This window comes from Mesoplodon mirus, assembly GCF_964341445.2.
Source record: "Mesoplodon mirus genome assembly, chromosome: 9".
Taxonomy (NCBI): domain Eukaryota; kingdom Metazoa; phylum Chordata; class Mammalia; order Artiodactyla; family Ziphiidae; genus Mesoplodon; species Mesoplodon mirus.
This window is the reverse complement of record NC_138985.1, coordinates 29493407-29510498: the sequence shown is the minus strand read 5'-3', so window position 1 is coordinate 29510498 and position 17092 is coordinate 29493407. Positions and strand designations below refer to the sequence as shown.

Here is a 17092-nt window from a genome sequence, read left to right as displayed (position 1 = left end):
TGTCCCCTGCAGGCGGATTCTTAACCACTGTGCCACCAGGGAAGTCCCATGACGTGAAAATTTTATCGAGTTCAGGTTTCAATGTCTCAAGCTTCACTGGAACAGCCGCGTCATTTTTTTCACTTGTTAATTTAATGCAAACCCCGGGCCCAGAGGTTGGGGAAGTGAAACTTTGAGGCTCCGTGAGAACTCCCCAGGTACTCCTGAGCTTTGGTTTGGAAAACCCTTCAAAAGCACCAGCCAAAGAGGCAGGGGGTGCGAAGGGGGGGGTCTTCAGAGACTGGGAGGATGAAACTTGACCAGAACTTGCTCAAGAAAAGCCCCAGGCCTGGCGCAGGGTGGAGCCAAAGCCTGGTCCGGAAGGGAGGGTCCCCTCAGAACAAGGGGCGCAGTGCTGTGAGGCTTGGTTTTATCAGGCATTTGAAAATAAGCAGTTTACAATTTCATTAGATATGTTTTCGTTTTAAAGTATTTGAAGGAAAAAAACCCTTGCATATCAATGTTTCAGAGTTTAAAAAGTGAGTTGATTGATGAGGACCTACTGTATAGCACAGGGAACTCCACTCAATGCTCTGTGGTGACCTAAATGGGAAGGAAATCCAAAAAAGGGGATATATGTATATGTGTAGCTGATTCACTTTGCTGTACAGTAGAAACTAGCACATTATAAAGCAACTATACTCCAATAAAACTTAATAAAAAAAAGAGACTTTTGATCACGCTTGGTTAGAAATTTTATTCTAGTCTCGAGCTAAAATGAACCAAAAATTTTATTCTAGTCTAGACCCTAAATGTCACAGAATAAATTCTTTTATTCATTGAGGTTAAAAAAAAAAAAAGTGACTTGACTGAAAGACAGTTCTTAAATAAAGTAGCTTTTTGAGTAGAGAATCCCAAAGGTAGTACACGGATGCCTCAAACTTGGGAAATGCGCTGTCCTCCCTGTGCGAGGGGAGGGATGAGAGAGAACTGCCCCATGTCCCCAACCCGTGTGGTCCAAGTCTGAGCTGGCCCGTCTGGCCACTTGTAAAGGGCCCGCCTGCTCCAGGGAGAGGAGTGAGGCCACACCTCTGGGAGGTGAGGACCAAGGTGGGACAGGAGGGCCCCTGGTGCAGCTCCTGGTCCTCACTACTAGAGGGACAGGCAGGTGGGTCCCAAGGACACAAAGAGCCCTTCTGGGAAACACCGGAAGCCTGGACCAGTGGCAAGACTGGGTCTCAGCAGGACGAACCCAGACCACCAGCCCCGTGGCTGTGGCGGGCTAAGCCTGGAAGCGGGCTTTGTGGTTCACATCGCAGCGTGGTCACACTTGGAAGGAGTACTGCCTAGGCTCCCGCCCCAAGGGCCTGGGTATCGGCATTTGTTCACCTTTTGTCAAGGTGCAATGTACCTACCCGAAAATCCCCCTAGTGTTGAGGTCTGAGAGCTGACGGCTTCTGTGGCCACCGCCACGTCAAGAAAACCCTGCTCATGGTCCCACCCGTGGCTCGGATGCAGCAGGGCCGGGGACTGCAGAGACGCGGCTGCTTGGGGTGAGGGTGAGATCACAGAGGGTCGGCATTTCCTTGACCACCTCGACCATGAGGCACGCTCTGAGGGGAACCAGGAAGCAGGGGTCAGAGCCCCTTGGGAGGGGACGGCAAGCAGGGAGGGCAACCCCTCCCTGGGGCCACAAGAACCCACTTCCTACTTCACCACACCGCTGCGGGAGGGAGGGCTGGGCCTGTGCGAAAGCACCCCTCCCCTGAGCTGCTCTGCACAGGAAGGTCGGGGCAACCTGGTCTGGGTGCTTCCCGCCGGCAGGATGGAGGACGAAGGCCCTGAGTGCGGCAAGCCCGACTTCGTGCTTTTGGACCAAGTGACCATGGAGGACTTCATGGAGAACCTGAAGCTCAGGTAGGGGCAGGGGCTCCCCTTCTCCCCATCCCCGCCTCAGGGCCAGGGCAACCAGCCAGTGCTAGAGCAGGCTTCCCAGACCCGGGCCTCCCACACAGCCCAGGTGCCTCCTGACCCCTCCTCCTGGCAGGTGCCAGGCCCCCGGGCTGGGTGGATGCTCCATCCCCCTTGTGGGGCCGTGCTGGGCCCTGGGGGCTCCAAGGGAAGTGGTCAGGGCCCACCCTGGGGGGTGCAGGTGGACAAGCTGAGATGACACTCTCAGGGGGGCATGTGGGGTGCTTCAGGGCGTGGCTGGTAGAAGTGACACGGGGCCCTATTTGCCAGAGGGCAGAGGGCAGGGATGAGTTGGTGGTGACATGGGGTGGCACCAGGAGCTGGCTTCATCCCTGGACAGCCAGGGGGAGCAGAAGGTGACTGTGCAGAGCTTGGGGACAGGTCCCACTGACTCCAGATTGCTGAAGTCAGGCACGGGCGGGCCCTGAGCCAAGGCCAGGGCTGTGGGATGGAGAGTCAGACAGGAAATGAGCTTCTCTTTTGTATGGGGCAGAGAGCTAAGCATGATTTCACTTCATTCCTATAAAGTAGCTTCTGAGAGAGGTATTACCATCTCCGTATTAACGATGGAACCCTGAGCCTCGGGCCACACAGCTTGTGGATGGGAGAGTCTGTCTCCAGCAGGTCCCGGGTGTGCAGGGAGCCAGGCCAGGGAACTCCCGCGTCCGAGGCAGCTGAGGAAGAGGACAGGCTGTCAGGGGCAGGGCGGGTCCGTCAGGGCAGCAGGCAGGCTGGTGCTCCTCCCAGGGCAGAAGAGTCAAGAGAGGGACGGTGGACACAGGCACCCTTCTGGGTGACTAGGTTCCTGAAGGGAAGGGTCCAGAAGTCTGAGGAAGTGCCCGGGAGGAGGGTGGTGGCACCCCTCCCAGTCCCTGCTGTCTGGGTGGGGCTGGGCTGGGCTGCTTCTGCTTCCGGGTCCCCGCCCAGGTCTTGAGACGGAAACAGCTGGAGGCCCCTCCCTCCGCCTCCCGCCCCGATCTGCTCCCGGTCCTCAACCCAGCTTCCCACACTGCCAGCTCTGCCTTGGCCAGCAAGGCCTCGGGCAAGTCAGTCCCTTAATAAAGTGGGTAGTCATGATTCCCGGGACATCAGGATCCCCGTGGAGAGCAGCTTAGATGCCACCACTGCCTTGTGTGGGGTGCGACTCCCGGCAAACAGCACCAGGAAGGCTCAAGTCAGCCGGCACCCCCTCTCACCCCAACACCCTCGTCTATACTCTCAGCCCTGTGGGTGGGCCAGGGCCCCAAGGCTTCCCGCCTGGGCCCAGCGCCCCGGGACCTAGGTGTGTGTCCCCGAGGCCCCGAGCACTGAGGACTGGCCCTGCCTGTGCCAGGTTCGAGAAGGGCCGCATCTACACATACATCGGTGAGGTGCTGGTGTCCGTGAACCCCTACCAGGAGCTGCCCCTGTACGGGCCCGAGGCCATCGCCAGGTACCAGGGCCGCGAGCTCTATGAGCGGCCGCCCCACCTGTACGCCGTGGCCAACGCTGCCTACAGGGCGATGAAGCGCCGGTCCAGGGATACCTGCATTGTTATCTCAGGTACCTGCCCTGCAGCCAGGGCCCAGGCTCTGGCTCACAGCCTCCCTGGGCCCCAGTGTTTTCATTTGTCAAAGATGGGGAGGTGACTGGAGCGCCTGGGAGTGGAGATGGGCACCGGGAGCGGGTTAAGGGGGAACAGCCAGAAACGGTCTGTCGTCCTTTCCGGCAGGGGAGAGCGGGGCAGGGAAGACGGAAGCCAGCAAGCACATCATGCAATACATCGCTGCCGTCACCAACCCTAGCCAGAGGGCCGAGGTGGAGAGGTGAGGGCGGGGAGGGCGTGGGGAGGGGCCTCATGCCTGATGGGGGGCAAGAGACACAATGCAGCCCGGCTCAGGCCAAGTTCAGTGGCTGTCAGCAAGCCCCCAGGTGAGCCGCAGCCCGGACCTCTCGACCCAAGGAGAGGTGAGGCCCAGCATGTGGGTGCCCTTCCTCTAGGAACAGGAAGGGAGTGAGGTGCAGCAGGCCGACAGACGGGTGCTGGGCCCTCACCGGGACCTGATGGAGGTGGAGAAGTTGGCTGGCCCGTCAGGAAGGCCCAGGATGCCAGGCCGGGTGTCAGGGTTTGCGTCGGGAACCCGGAACCCAGGGCCCACCTGCCTGCCAGCTGCTCACCAGCAGGGATTTGTAGGAGCAGCTTCCTGTGTGGGAGCCCCGGCTCTTCCTGTTGAGGTGGGGTAAGGTGGGGTTCGGGGCAGGAGTGGGGTGGGAACAGCGATGGAAGTTCCCAAGCACACATGGCTGGCAGCGCCGAGCGTCCAGACCCAGCTCCTCACTGGGCTGCAGCTTTGGTCTGGGAAGGCAGGGCTAATGCCTTTCTAGGCTCAAGGCTTTACAGGACAACCGGCATGAGCCCCCTGCAGGTGCCTTTCCCAGCATCTCGGAGTCAAAGGCCTGCAAGGGGCAGCGCAGGGTGAGGCCAGGCCCTCAGGCTCCCTCTCCTCCTGTGATGGGGAAGCCTCAGACAGGGATGCTGGACCTGGGCACAGTCCCCAGCGCGAGGTCTTTGCGTTATAGCCCCTCGGCCCCTCTGCCCCACGCAGAGTCAAGGACGTGCTGCTCAAGTCCACCTGCGTGCTGGAGGCCTTCGGCAACGCTCGCACCAACCGCAACCACAACTCCAGCCGCTTCGGCAAGTACATGGACATCAACTTTGACTTCAAAGGAGACCCCGTAGGGGGACACATCCACAGCTACCTGCTGGAGAAGGTGGGCCTTACTACCGAGGCCCTGGGCAGGTGGGCCACACAAAGGCCTCCCTCGGGGGGACCAGGCAGGCCTGCCCCACCACGCTGAGCCCCCCAGGCCTGGAACCCTGGGGGCAGGAACCTACCTTCTCAGATGTCCCAGCTTCACCGGGCGGGGCTCCCCCTGTAGCCAGGTCAGCCACCACCCCCACCTGCACTGCCCCGGGGGCTCTGGGACAGGTCCCCTGGGGTGGGGCCAGCATCCAGGCCTCGGTCCAGCTGCTCCTCTCTCCTCAGTCTCGGGTCCTCAAGCAGCACGTGGGCGAGAGGAACTTCCATGCCTTCTACCAGGTGAGCCAAAGCAGGCAGGGGGAGACCTGCAGGGAAGGCCTTCTGATTGCCCCACCCACAGTCCCTTGCCCTCCCCCCTCCCTCCATGCCATCGCCCCGGCCCCACCCCTACTGCGGTGGGAGCTCCCTGAACACGGCTGTGTGTGCACCTCATCTGACTCTGACGTGGGGTCCCCCTGGATGCGGGCAGGGCAGTGTCCACACCATGTCTGACACTGAGGTGGATTCTGGACACTGATAGTGTCTACACTGGGTTAGACCCACTGAGGTGGTGTCTCCCTGGACTTGGGTGGTATCTACATTCTTTCTGACTCACCGAAGTGCCTCTGCCTGGACACTGGCAGTGTCTACATCGTGTCTGATCACTGAAGCAGGTCCTCCCAGGACACAGGCAATGTCTGCAATGTGTCTGACCTCTGAAGTGGGTCTCTGTGGACTCAGGTGGTATCTACACCATGTCTGACCACTGAAGTGGTCTTTCCCTGGATAGGCGTGGTGTCTACACAGTATCTGACCTAGAAGTAGGTTCTCCCTGGGCTCAGGCGGTGTCTATACCATCACTGTGCTGACCCACACCATGAATGTGTTGGGTCAGCGGTGGTTGAAGGACGCGTCTGTTTGTCCTGCATACGTGGGTGGGGTCTTTGGAGCTCAGCGGCCTAACGGAGGGGTGTCGGGTCCTCCAGGTGCTGCGGGGCTGTGAGGACAAGGAGCTGCAAGAACTGCACCTGCAGAGAAACGCTGCGCTCTATAATTTCACCCGCCAGGGGGCGGGGCTCAGTGTGAGTGGGGCAGGGAGCCCAGGCTCTAATCACGCTTAGTCCCAGGACCCTGGTGCTGGTGGCCAGTGACTTCAGCAGGGCCCAGGGCGGTGTGCATGGCTCAGAGGGACTGGTGGGGCCCTGACTCGGCAGGCTTTCAGTTGGAGGAATCGGGGCTCAGCGCCGGGATGGGGGTGCAGTGGGTGAGCATGCGCCCTGGGACAGGACTCGAGGCTCAGAGTGGCACCGGGGTGCTGAGCCCTTTCTCCCCCAGGTCTTGGACAGCGACGAGAAGAGCCACCACCAGGCGGTGACGGAGGCCATGCGGGTGATCGGCTTCAGTCCTGAGGAGGTGGCCTCCGTGCACCGGATCCTGGCCGCCATTCTGCACCTGGTGAGCCTGGCTGCGGGCTCTGTGGCCATTTCCCCATGGGGTGCCCTGGCCGGGCACCTCCCCTGGAGGAGAAGACTGGCCTCTGACAACCCAGCCATGTAACTGGCCCACTTCTCCCTCTGCTGAAACTGAGTTGCTTTGGCTATGGGTTCCCACAGGCCGGACCCTGAGCCATGGGCCCTGCATGCCCAGTATGGGCCTGGTCCTTGTCTGGTAGATCAGCCCAGACTTAGCAGGCAAGGGCAGTCTGGGCTCAGTAAAGCTGAGCACATGCAGACCGGCCTTTTGCTTCCGTCACCTAAGAGCTGTGTGGCCTTGGGCAGGTTACTCAGTGCCTCAGCCTTAGTTCTCTCTGAGGAAGCAAGAGGAATGGGTAGCACATAGCCAGCTGCAGAAGAATGCGGTGGGACCATTCACATGACGTTCGGGTGGGAAGCCTTGGGGAAGGCTCTGGCGTGCTCCAGGAAGCGCTCCCCTCTCTCTCTCTGGCTGTGTATGTGGTAGAAGCCAAGCTCTACTGTACCCTGCGTCCCTGCCTCCCCCCGCCCCGCCGGGGGCAGAGGGGTGCATGCAGCAGGCTCCTCTGAGACGCGGAGCCTGACTTCATGGTCCCCGCGTCACCAGGGAAACATCGAGTTTGTGGAGCTGGAGGAAGGCAGTCTGGAGCACAGGCGCCTGGCGGTGACTGATGAGGTGCTGGTGGACCACGTGGCTGAGCTGACGGCCACACCCCGGGCGATGGCGCTGCGCTGCCTGCTGGCTCGCACCGTGGCCTCAGGAGGCAGGGAACTCATCGAGAAGGGCCACACTGCGGCCGAGGCCAGCTATGCCCGGGACGCCTGTGCCAAGGTGCTCTGGAGGTGGGGGGGCAACCTGGAGGCCTTCCCGGAGGAGACGAGGCCAGAGGCAGTCAGAGGCAGCTGGCTCCTGGCCTCTTCCCAGGCAGTGTACCAGCGGCTGTTTGAGTGGGTGGTGGACCGGATCAACCGTGTCATGGAACCCCGGGACCGGGACCCCCGGCGTGACGGCAAGGACACAGTCATCGGCGTGCTGGACATCTACGGCTTCGAGGTGTTCCCTGTCAACAGGTGGGTAGCCCTGCCACCACACCCTGACCCCGCCCACCCTCTAAGGCCGCCTTAGTCCTGGGGAGCTCGGCTGGGCTGGGGAGCAGGCGGTCTGGCGTCGGTGCCGGTCGGTCCCTGGCCCCAGGCTCATGCCTCCAAGCCGGCCTCAGCTGTGCCGCCGTCCACTGGTGCCTGGGAAGGCAAGATCTCGGCTCACTTCCCCTCGCTGGGACTCCCAGATCCACTCCAGGGCGTGCGTGCTGGACTTGGGGGCAGGCGGGTAAAAGGGCAGCCTGGGAGTGGGAGATGCTCCCCGACAGAGAGGCCACTTGGGGCGCCGGGCACCAGCCCCCTCAGGCAAACTTCAGGGGATCTATTTGCGGGGAAGTCTGCCATATGTTGCGCTCGCTCCCCATGGAGCCAAAGCCCTGAGGTGGGCGGTCGAGGCGTGACTCTCAACGGCCCCTCCACCTTCAGCTTCGAGCAGTTCTGCATCAATTACTGCAACGAGAAGCTGCAGCAGCTCTTCATCCAGCTCATCCTGAAGCAGGAGCAGGAGGAATACGAGCGGGAGGGCATCGCCTGGCAGAGCGTGAGTGCCGGGCCCGTCCTGCACACCGCGGGCCCCGGAGGGAGAGGCATGGCGCTGGGCGGGCGGGTGTGTGCAGAGGAGGGCGCGGGGGAGCGGGCGCCGGGCAGGCACTTGGGCGAGAGGCCGGCCGACGGGGCTCCGGAGCTGCCCTGCCTGCCCTCCCGCAGGTGGAGTACTTCAACAATGCCACCATCGTGGACCTGGTGGAGCGGCCCCACCGGGGCATCCTGGCTGTGCTGGATGAGGCCTGCAGCAGCGCGGGCCCCATCACTGACCGGATCTTCCTGCAGACCCTGGACACGCACCACCGCCACCACCCGCACTACACCAGCCGCCAGGTGCCCCTCCGCCCCTGCGGTCGCCCCCGCCCTGTGCACCCCCGGCTGGTCCCAGCACTGGCAAGGGTGCCACAGGTGCCACGCTGCCTGTCTTGGGGGGGGTCCTTGGCGGTGGCTCCGCCTTCTCTGCAGGACTGTCCCCCCCTCCCCCAGATCCCCCCACACCTTCTGTGCCTTGACCTGGCCTGCCCCCGCCCATAGCTCTGCCCCACAGACAAGACCATGGAGTTTGGCCGAGACTTCCGGATCAAGCACTATGCAGGGGATGTCATGTAAGGGCCCCGCACTGAGCGTCTGCCCCCTCCCCTTTTTAAGGCACTGAACATATTTCCTTCACCAGATTCACATGCATACAATGGGGCTTTTAAGATAGCGATTCTCGGGCTTCCCTGGTGGCGCAGTGGTTGAGAGTCCGCCTGCCGATGCAGGGGACACGGGTTCGTGCCCCGGTCCGGGAGGATCCCACATGCCGCGGAGCGGCTGGGCCCGTGAGCCATGGCCGCTGAGCCTGCGCGTCCGGAGCCTGTGCTCCGCAACGGGAGAGGCCACAGCAGTGAGAGGCCCGCGTACCGCAAAAAAAAAAAAAGATAGCGATTCTCAGCCCTGGCTGCATCATAGAATCTCCTGGGAAGCTTTTTAAAAAATGCCCATTTCTGGGAGAGGGGCTGGAGATTCCGAGGTGCAGCCAGGGTGGACCTGTGCTCCTAGCCCAGGGCCAGTTCTTGTCACGCTTTGAGCAAAGCCTGCACATCAAGGTGCAGGCCAGCGAGGAGGGGCAGAGGGGCGAGAGGCTGTGTTTCTAACGAGCTCCCAGGCCAGATGGACACTGCGGGTCCTCGGGCCACACACCGAGTACCGAGGCCCCAGGTGTCTTTCAGGAGTGGCCATGATTATTATTAATTTCCCTGTCACTCACCTCACCCGGAAGTGGATCTGAGGTGACACAGAGAGAGGCACAAGTGTCCAACGTGTCCTTCACAAGGTGAAGAAATAAGAGTCCAAAAGACGAAGCCACCAGAAGTCAGATCCCATGGCCTTGAGCCTTTCTAGGAGCTGCAAGGGAAGCCAAGATTTTAGCGCTGAGCTTTCTAACAGTCAAGGGACGAGACGATGAATCTGAGGTTCTCAGGGCCACTGGAACAAAATAGACCAATGACTCAGGAGTTCCTGGTTGTAACTGCAATCGCCGATGTTTTTGGAAACTCAGTAGGCACTGTTCTGAGCTCGTGGTCTCTGCTGAGGCACAGAGAGTTTAAGTAACTTGTCCTAGGTCAGGTCACACCGCATGTATGTGCTAGAGCCAGGGTTCAGTGATGTGACATTTGGCATCTCTCAGGAGAGAAACTTCTGAGGGAGGAGGGCTTATGTGATGAGAGGGAAGACAGAAAGGAAAGGGGAAGAAGAGAAGCACGTGAGGAGGAAGGAAGGGAGGCTGACCAGGTGGGAGGAGGGGGAGGGGCATGCTGGGGGCCATCCGAGGGCCCCGTCTCCTCAATGGCCCTGTCCCCCCCGACCAGGTACTCGGTGGAGGGCTTCATTGACAAGAACAGAGACTCCCTCTTCCAGGACTTCAAGCGGCTGCTGTACAACAGGTGAGCAGGCTCTGTGGGCATGCGTTTGGGCACCAGAGGGCGAGGGCCCAGGGGCTCTGGCTGGAAGGGCCTTCAGACACTCCGGTCTGACCCTCACAGACAGCCTGAGGGTCAAAGCTGAGGCCATGAAGCTTACAAATGGCCAGGCTGGGGTGTGGGTTGTCCTGGAGGGCGGCTGGCCATGCAGCCTGTGTCCACAGCACGGACCCCACCCTGCGGGCCATGTGGCCAGATGGGCAGCAGGACATCACAGAGGTGACCAAGCGCCCCCTGACGGCCGGCACGCTCTTCAAGAACTCCATGGTGGCCCTGGTGGAAAACCTGGCCTCCAAGGTACGGCCCCCCCCACAACCCCACCCTGAGTCTGGATCCTTCCGGATCCTTCTATTTCCTGTCTGCTGCGAGCCACACCCCCTCCAGCAGGGAGGGACCGGCCGCTGCACAGGCTAAGGTGCCCTGGACCAGGCCGAGGCTTGAGTAAATGCGGGGTCCCAGCAGCCTTCCCCCGGCCTCGTTGCCTCTTGGGGATGGGCTGGGGGAGACCTTGCTCAGAGCTTGGGTTGGCCCAGCCCTGGTCCTGCCCAGATACGGGGTTAGCTTCTGGAAGCTGGGGCCACAGGGACAGGAAAGTGGCACGAGCACCTCACAGAGCTTGGGGCCCAAAGTCAGAGCGGGCAGTGGAAGGACAGCGGAATATCCAGAGACTCAGCAGCGCCTCTGGGAAGCGAAAGGAAAAGCTAAGGGGCTTTGGTGCCCGGTCAGAACCTGGCTCTGGGCCAGCCTCCTGCCCGCACCCAGCACTGGGCTCCCAGGTCCCATGCTGCCCGCCACCCCTCATCCCCAGTCTCCTCCTGGCCTCAGCCTTCGGCCTGCCCTTGGGCCCTCAGCCTCCCCCTCCCCCGAGAGCCTCTTCCCCACGCAGACGGACGGCAGCTTGGGAGGATGGAGACGGCAGGATGGAGACAGCTCGCTTGCTGCCCCTGCCGGGTGACTGTAGGGCCGCGACACTGGCCTTTCCGAGTGTCCTTTGTCCCCACAGGAGCCCTTCTACGTCCGCTGCATCAAGCCCAATGAGGACAAGGTGGCCGCGAAGCTGGACGAGGGCCACTGTCGCCACCAGGTCGCATACCTGGGGCTGCTGGAGAACGTGAGGGTCCGCAGGGCCGGCTTCGCTTCCCGCCAGCCCTATTCTCGATTCCTGCTCAGGTACGGCCCCTCCCCCGGGGGCGTGTCCTTGAGGGGCGTGTCCTTGAGGGGCTCCAGCGGCGGGCCGCGCGGGTGCCCAAAGCAGCGGGCGCTTTTCAGACTTCAAGGCGGGAGCCTGCACGCTGCTGTGACACACGGGGTGGGACGGGGTGGGACGGGGCGGGACGGGGCGGGGATGGGCTGCGTGGGATCGGCAGGGAGGGTGTGGGCGTGGCGCTGGAGTGCGCGGGGGGGGGGCAGGGGCATGGGGGCGGGGCGAGTCAAGGCGGGACGGGTCCGCACTACTCCCCAGGGTCTGGCGCCCACTGCCCGGTCCTTCTGTGACAGGTACAAGATGACCTGTGAGTACACGTGGCCAAACCACCTGCTGGGCTCCGATAGGGCGGCCGTGAGCGCCCTCCTGGAGCAGCACGGGCTGCAGGGGGACGTGGCCTTCGGCCACAGCAAACTCTTCATCCGTTCGCCCCGGACGCTGGTCACGCTGGAGCAGAGCCGCGCGTGTCTCATCCCCATCATCGTGCTGCTGCTACAGAAGGTGCGGCGGGGCTGGACGGCCACCGGGGAGGGTGTGGGAGGATGGGGAGGAGAGAGCTGTGTGCGTTACCTGGGGGGAGGGGAGAGATGGATGTGTACCACCCGGAGTTGGGGGGATGTGCATGCACTGAGGGGAGCCCCCGCTCGCAGGTGACAAACCGACACGGAAATTGACTTAAGCAAAAAGTGTGGATGTTGTTCGGGTCACCTCTGTTCTGTGGCCACCAGCCTCAGGCCCAGGTGCTCAAAACAAGACATTCAGGAATCTGGCTTCCTTCCTTCCTTTCTTTTTTCCTTCTTTTCTTCCACTTATTCTGAAAGATTTCAGGCCTGGAAAAAAGCGTGCAGAGTGGTGTGCTATATTCCCACACGCCTACTGCCCCGTGTCAACCATGTCACATGACCAACGTGGTTTTGGGTAGACATCGCACCTCTATCCCAGTTATTCTGAAGCAAATCATTTCATTTATAATCATTTCAGTATGTCTTCCCAAAGGATAAGGATTCTCCCACCTCTCCCCATAACTTTTTATTTCTAACATTTCAAACCTACAGAAAAGTGGAAAGATTCTTACAATGATTACTATTCACCTGGATTGCTCCAATTATGTTCTCCCCTCCCCCCCACACCCTGTCTCTGTCTCTCTGTCTCTATCTCTCTTTCTCCATACGCACATACAGATACCCACATATGCATATATTTGTATTTTTTCCCAAACCATATAAAGTAATGACACCCCTAAATCCTTCAGCAGGCATATCCTAAGAACAAGGTCATCCACCTTTATAACCACACTGACATTAGCACGTTCAAGAAGCCTAACACTGGGAGTTCCCTGGCGGTGCAGTGGTTAGGGCTCTGCGCTTCCACTGCAGGGGGCACGGGTTCCATCTCTGGTGTGGGAACTAAGATCCCGCATGCTGCAGGGCATGGCCAAAAAAAAAAAAAAAGAAACCTGACACTGATAAAACATATTCTACACATCTGAATGTCTAATATGTAGGCCATATTTAAATTTCTGAAAGGGTACCACTATGACCCATTACATCTTTTATTTTTTAATTTTTTTATTTTTAAATGGTATGGTAGAGTAGTTTGTTTTTTTTTTTTTGGCTGCGTTGGCTCTTTGCTGCTGCATACGGGCTTTCTCTAGTTGCGGCGAACGGGGGCTACTCTTCGTTGCAGTGCGCGGGCTTCTCACCGCGGTGGCTTCTCTTGTTGCGGAGCACGGGCTCTAGGCACGTGGGCTTCAGTAGGTGTGGCATGCAGGCTTAGTTGCTCCACAGAATGTGGACCTTCTTGAGCCAGGGATCGAACCCGTGTCCCCTGCATTGGCAGGAGGATTCTTAACCCCTGCGCCACCAGGGAAGTCCCCCATTACATCTTTTAAAAACCCAGAATCCAACTAAGGATGACACACTGCATTTCGTTGTTACCTCTGTTATCTCCTGTAACACACAGGGTTTTTTTTTTAAGAACATGACCTAATACCATCACAGAAACAGGATTTAGAAAGTTCACACTGACTTGCTGCTGTCCTGTCCAGTCAATAACCACATGTCCCCAGTCGTGTCCTCAGTCTGTTCAACTCAGGGTCTATACGTTGCTTAAGTCTGTTTTAATCTGTGGGTTCGCCGGGCCGCTTGCCTTGTAGGATCTTCAGTCTGGGTTTTGACAGTTACATTCTCGGGTGCCCCTCCATTTTGGGGTCTCCTAAGGTGAGGGAGGTGGGGCCTGGCAGGGCCTAACGGAGCACCACCTCCCACTGGCCCCCCAGGCATGGCGGGGCACGCTGGCCAGGCGGCACTGCCGGCGACTGAGGGCCGTCTACACCATCATGCGCTGGTTCCGGAGGCACAAGGTGCGCGCTCACCTGGCAGAGATGCAGCGGCGATTCCAGGCTGCACGGCAGCCCCCGCTCTACGGCCGTGACCTTGTGTGGCCGCTGCCCCCTGCTGTGCTGCAGCCTTTCCAGGACATCTGCCAGGCACTCTTCTGCAGGTACTCGCCCTCTGTCACCGCCCCTCACTCTTTTCCACTCAGCTAGAGCCCACTGAACACCCGGACCGGGCCATCTGAACCCCTTGGTGCTAGCCAGGAGACAGGTGGTCCCATTGGATAAGCAGGAAAACAGGGGGCTGTGCACATCAACTGGCTGCCCACACCCCACAGCCGGTGGAAGATACCTAATGTCCCCAGCACCATTCTGGACATCTGGAGGGTATGCAGGCCTCCATCTCCTTGCGAGAGGCTTGCAGGGAGGGTGGTGGGTCAGAGCTAGAAGTGGGGGAAACTCTGCAGCTGAGCAGGGCTTTGAAGGCTGAGTAGGAGTTCTTTAGGAGAGCTGGGAAGGGCAACCAGCATGCTCAGAGCAGGAGAGGCCACCTTCCACTGAGACCAGGGAGGCTGGGACACAGAGGGTGGCTAGTGCCTGGCTGAGGGGCCTGGCCTTATCCTGTGGGGGAAGGGACATGAAAAGGCACTAACGTGTGTTCTCAGGAAAAGGGGCACAACCAGGAGTAGGGAAGGGTGAGACCTGCACGGGGGTCTGTCTGACCACCTGGCCCTCTCCAGGTGGCGGGCCCGGCAGCTGGTGAAGAACATCCCCCCTTCAGACATGGCTCAGATCAAGGCCAAGGTGGCTGCCATGGCGGCCCTGCAGGAGCTGCGACAGGACTGGGGCTGCCAGCGGGCCTGGGCCCGGGACTACTTGTCCTCCGTAAGTGTCAGGGCTGTGGGGTCTGGGGGCCAAGGAGGGGCTCAAGGCTGAAACCTTGCCCATGTACGCCTCAGCTGTCCTCTCCCTGAGCCTGGCTGTCCTGTGGGCTGTACCCCTCTGTTCCTGCCCCTGGCCTCTGAAGTTCAAGGGTTTTCACCCAGAACCAGCTAGCCTGGGCTTTACTCAGCACCTCCCCCTCTGCCCTACTCCCACTTGCCTTCCTGTGTTTTCAGGTCAGCACCCCCATTCTCTGGCACAGACCCCCCTTCTTAGGCACAGCCCCCTGACTCCATGCCTTGGCCCCCCTTGGCCCACACAGGTGCTATGAGCCCCCCCCCGGCCCTATTCTGCAGGGGATGAAGCCTCAGGGGTGCGAGGTTTGCCCAGGTGGGTGGCTTGGCATGGAGGAGCGAGGTCCCACCCAGCCCCTTCCATCTCCCAGTCTGCCCAGGCCTGGCGTGGGGAGCTGGGCTGGGGGGTGGGTGTGGAGGGCACAGACATGTGTGCCTAGAACCTCAGGGCTGCAGGGGGTCTGTGCGGTGGGCCTTCAGGGAAGCCAGCGTGGCAGGTGGACCCACCAGGAGGCTGGCGCATGGCCTGACGAGGTTCTCTGAGGTCAAGGATAACTGTGCCAATTCCCTGAGAGTTGCTGTCAGTCAGGCATGGTCCCAAAACCCCATCCCAAGCAGCCCCCATCTGTCCTCAGGCCACAGACAACCCCACAGCCTCAGGCCTGTTCGCTCAGCGACTGAAGACGCTTCGGGAAAAGGACGGCTTCGGGGCCGTGCTCTTCTCCAGCCATGTTCGAAAGGTGAGCAGTGGATGCAGGGCTGCAGGCCTGTGGCAGCCCCGGCCCAGGCCTAGCTTAGAGGTTTCACAGCTGATCCTGAAACTTCAAAAGTAGTCAGCTCCAGCCCAGTCAGTGAGAGAGTGGCCTCAGGGAGGCGAGGCCACCGGCCACACCTGCTGGGGAGCCCCCTGGGCCAGGCAAGTGACCCTGAGAGTACCTGTCCCACAGGTGAATCGCTTCAACAAAAGCCGGGACCGGGCGCTGCTGCTCACAGACCGGCACCTCTACAAGCTGGAGCCGGGCCGGCAGTACCGGGTGATGCGGGCCGTGCCCCTGGACGTGGTGAGCCCTGGGCGGGGGCGGGGGCATCCATGCGGCCCCAGCTGGCCCGGTGTCCTGCTGGGCACTGCCGGGCCCCTCCCCTCATGCCTACCTGGGATGGCTGGAGCTTTCTAGAACTCAGCATCAACTCAGGATGGCAAATCCTCCCCCACCCCATGCGCCCCTGCTGAACAGCCTGCAGAGGCTTCCGGTTGCCCCACGGGTGGGGGGCCCAGAGCCCCATCCTCGGCCTCCTCGCCCCCCTCCTGCTCCACTCTTTGGCAGAATGAAATGCCAAATGGCGCCTCTTCCCCGCATCTGTGCCAGTGCCTGCCCGGGGGTCTCCACCACTGGACTGCATGGAGCTGGCTGCAGTGTGTGGCTGCCACCCGTGGGACCCTGTCCCCCCCTTTCACCCCTCTGTCCAGTTCTGTGACCCACTTGCTCCCTGGAGTAGCAGCTCATATTCCCACAGGCCAAGGGGTGACCCAGGGCAGGGACTGAGGCTGGGGGTCCCTGTAACTGTCAGGGTGGGGGACCATCTGGTATGGTGGCCACGACCCGTGCGGCTATTTAAATGCAATGAAAAGGAAAGAAAAGTAAAAGTTCAGCTCCTCAGTGGCACCAGCACATTCAGGTGCTGGAGAGCCACAGGTTAGCAGTGGTGCCACGTTAGACTGTGCAGATCTAGAACATTCCATTAGGGCAAAAAGCCCTCGTGTGCAGTGCGTCCTGCCCGACCCTCCCCTTTATGGGCAGGACCAGAGAGGGAGGAAGGGGACCTAGAGGGGACAGCAGGGCTGTGGGGCCTGGGGGAGAGGAGGGGAGCTCGGGAGAGGCCGAGGGGAGAGGGCGGGGTGCTGGGGAGGGGAAGATGCATGCGGGCGGGCGGGCCTGTGCTCCTGGGCTGCGGGGCGGAGGTGAGGGTTTGGGGAGGAGGGCCTGCCGCGCCCCTGACCCTGAGACCCCGCCCCCTTCAGGTGACCGGGCTGAGCGTGACCAGCGGGCGGGACCAGCTGGTGGTGCTGCACGCGCGGGGCTACGACGACCTGGTGATGTGTCTGCACCGCTCCCGGCCGCCGCTGGACAACCGCGTCGGGGAGCTGGTGGGCGTGCTAGCCGCGCACTGCCAGGGGTGAGTCTCGGGGCGTGGGGGCGGCTGCGGGGCTGCGGAGCCCTGCCCGTCCTGACCCTGATCTCCCTCCTTCAGGGAGGGCCGGGCCCTGGAGGTCCGCGTCTCCGACTGCATCCCGCTGATCCAGCGCGGGGCTCGGCGCCTGGTCTCCGTGGAGCCCAAGCCGGAGCAGCCAGAGCCGGATTTCCGCTGCAGCCGCGGTGCCTTCACCCTCCTGTGGCCAGGCTGCTGAGCCGGCCTACCCGCCCACACCGGGGCCCGGCCGAGGGGTTCTCCACCCGCGCCCACACCGGGGAAAGATCGCAGTCTCGCTGTGCAATAAAGGACGCTGAGTCTGTGATGGGCGTAGGCTTGTGCCCGGGGGTGGACAGTCTCCAGCCACCGCCGATTTGGCAAATGTCACCCCAGTGTCCTCTGCTGACCCCTGCATCCAAGGCTGCCCCTCTTGGGTTTCCGAATGTCCCCAGAACCTTGGTCTCTTTCTCTCTCCTCCCCTCCTGTAGGACTCCATTGTTCCTATTGGGCCATTGGGGAAGCTTGGGGGTCCCAGGGCTGTCTTGGGACGGGCCTTGGGCAGAGCACACACTGGGGGCACACACTGTCCCAGCTGCT

At 61.1% G+C, this 17092-nt stretch overlaps 1 protein-coding gene across 2 annotated transcripts; it reads left to right on the top strand.

Annotated features, from left to right (window-relative positions):
- Positions 1 to 1789: 1789 nt before the first annotated feature.
- MYO1G (myosin IG) lies at positions 1790 to 16791 on the top strand. 2 transcript variants are annotated; one of them, XM_082631804.1, is made up of 22 exons: positions 1790 to 1896; positions 3284 to 3492; positions 3662 to 3755; positions 4536 to 4701; positions 4977 to 5030; positions 5717 to 5812; positions 6066 to 6185; positions 6810 to 7034; positions 7128 to 7273; positions 7730 to 7844; positions 8012 to 8182; positions 8384 to 8454; positions 9700 to 9774; positions 9975 to 10107; positions 10814 to 10980; positions 11308 to 11515; positions 13293 to 13516; positions 14090 to 14234; positions 14941 to 15045; positions 15253 to 15366; positions 16326 to 16480; positions 16556 to 16791. In XM_082631804.1, the coding sequence occupies exons 1-22, from the start codon at positions 1805 to 1807 to the stop codon at positions 16710 to 16712; spliced, it is 3042 nt and encodes a 1013-aa protein (XP_082487930.1). In that variant the 5' UTR covers positions 1790 to 1804; the 3' UTR covers positions 16713 to 16791. The 2 variants fall into 2 exon arrangements, with proteins under 2 accessions (XP_082487930.1, XP_082487929.1); XM_082631803.1 differs by lacking the exon at positions 1790 to 1896 and having other exon boundaries at positions 2951 to 3492.
- Positions 16792 to 17092: the final 301 nt, after the last annotated feature.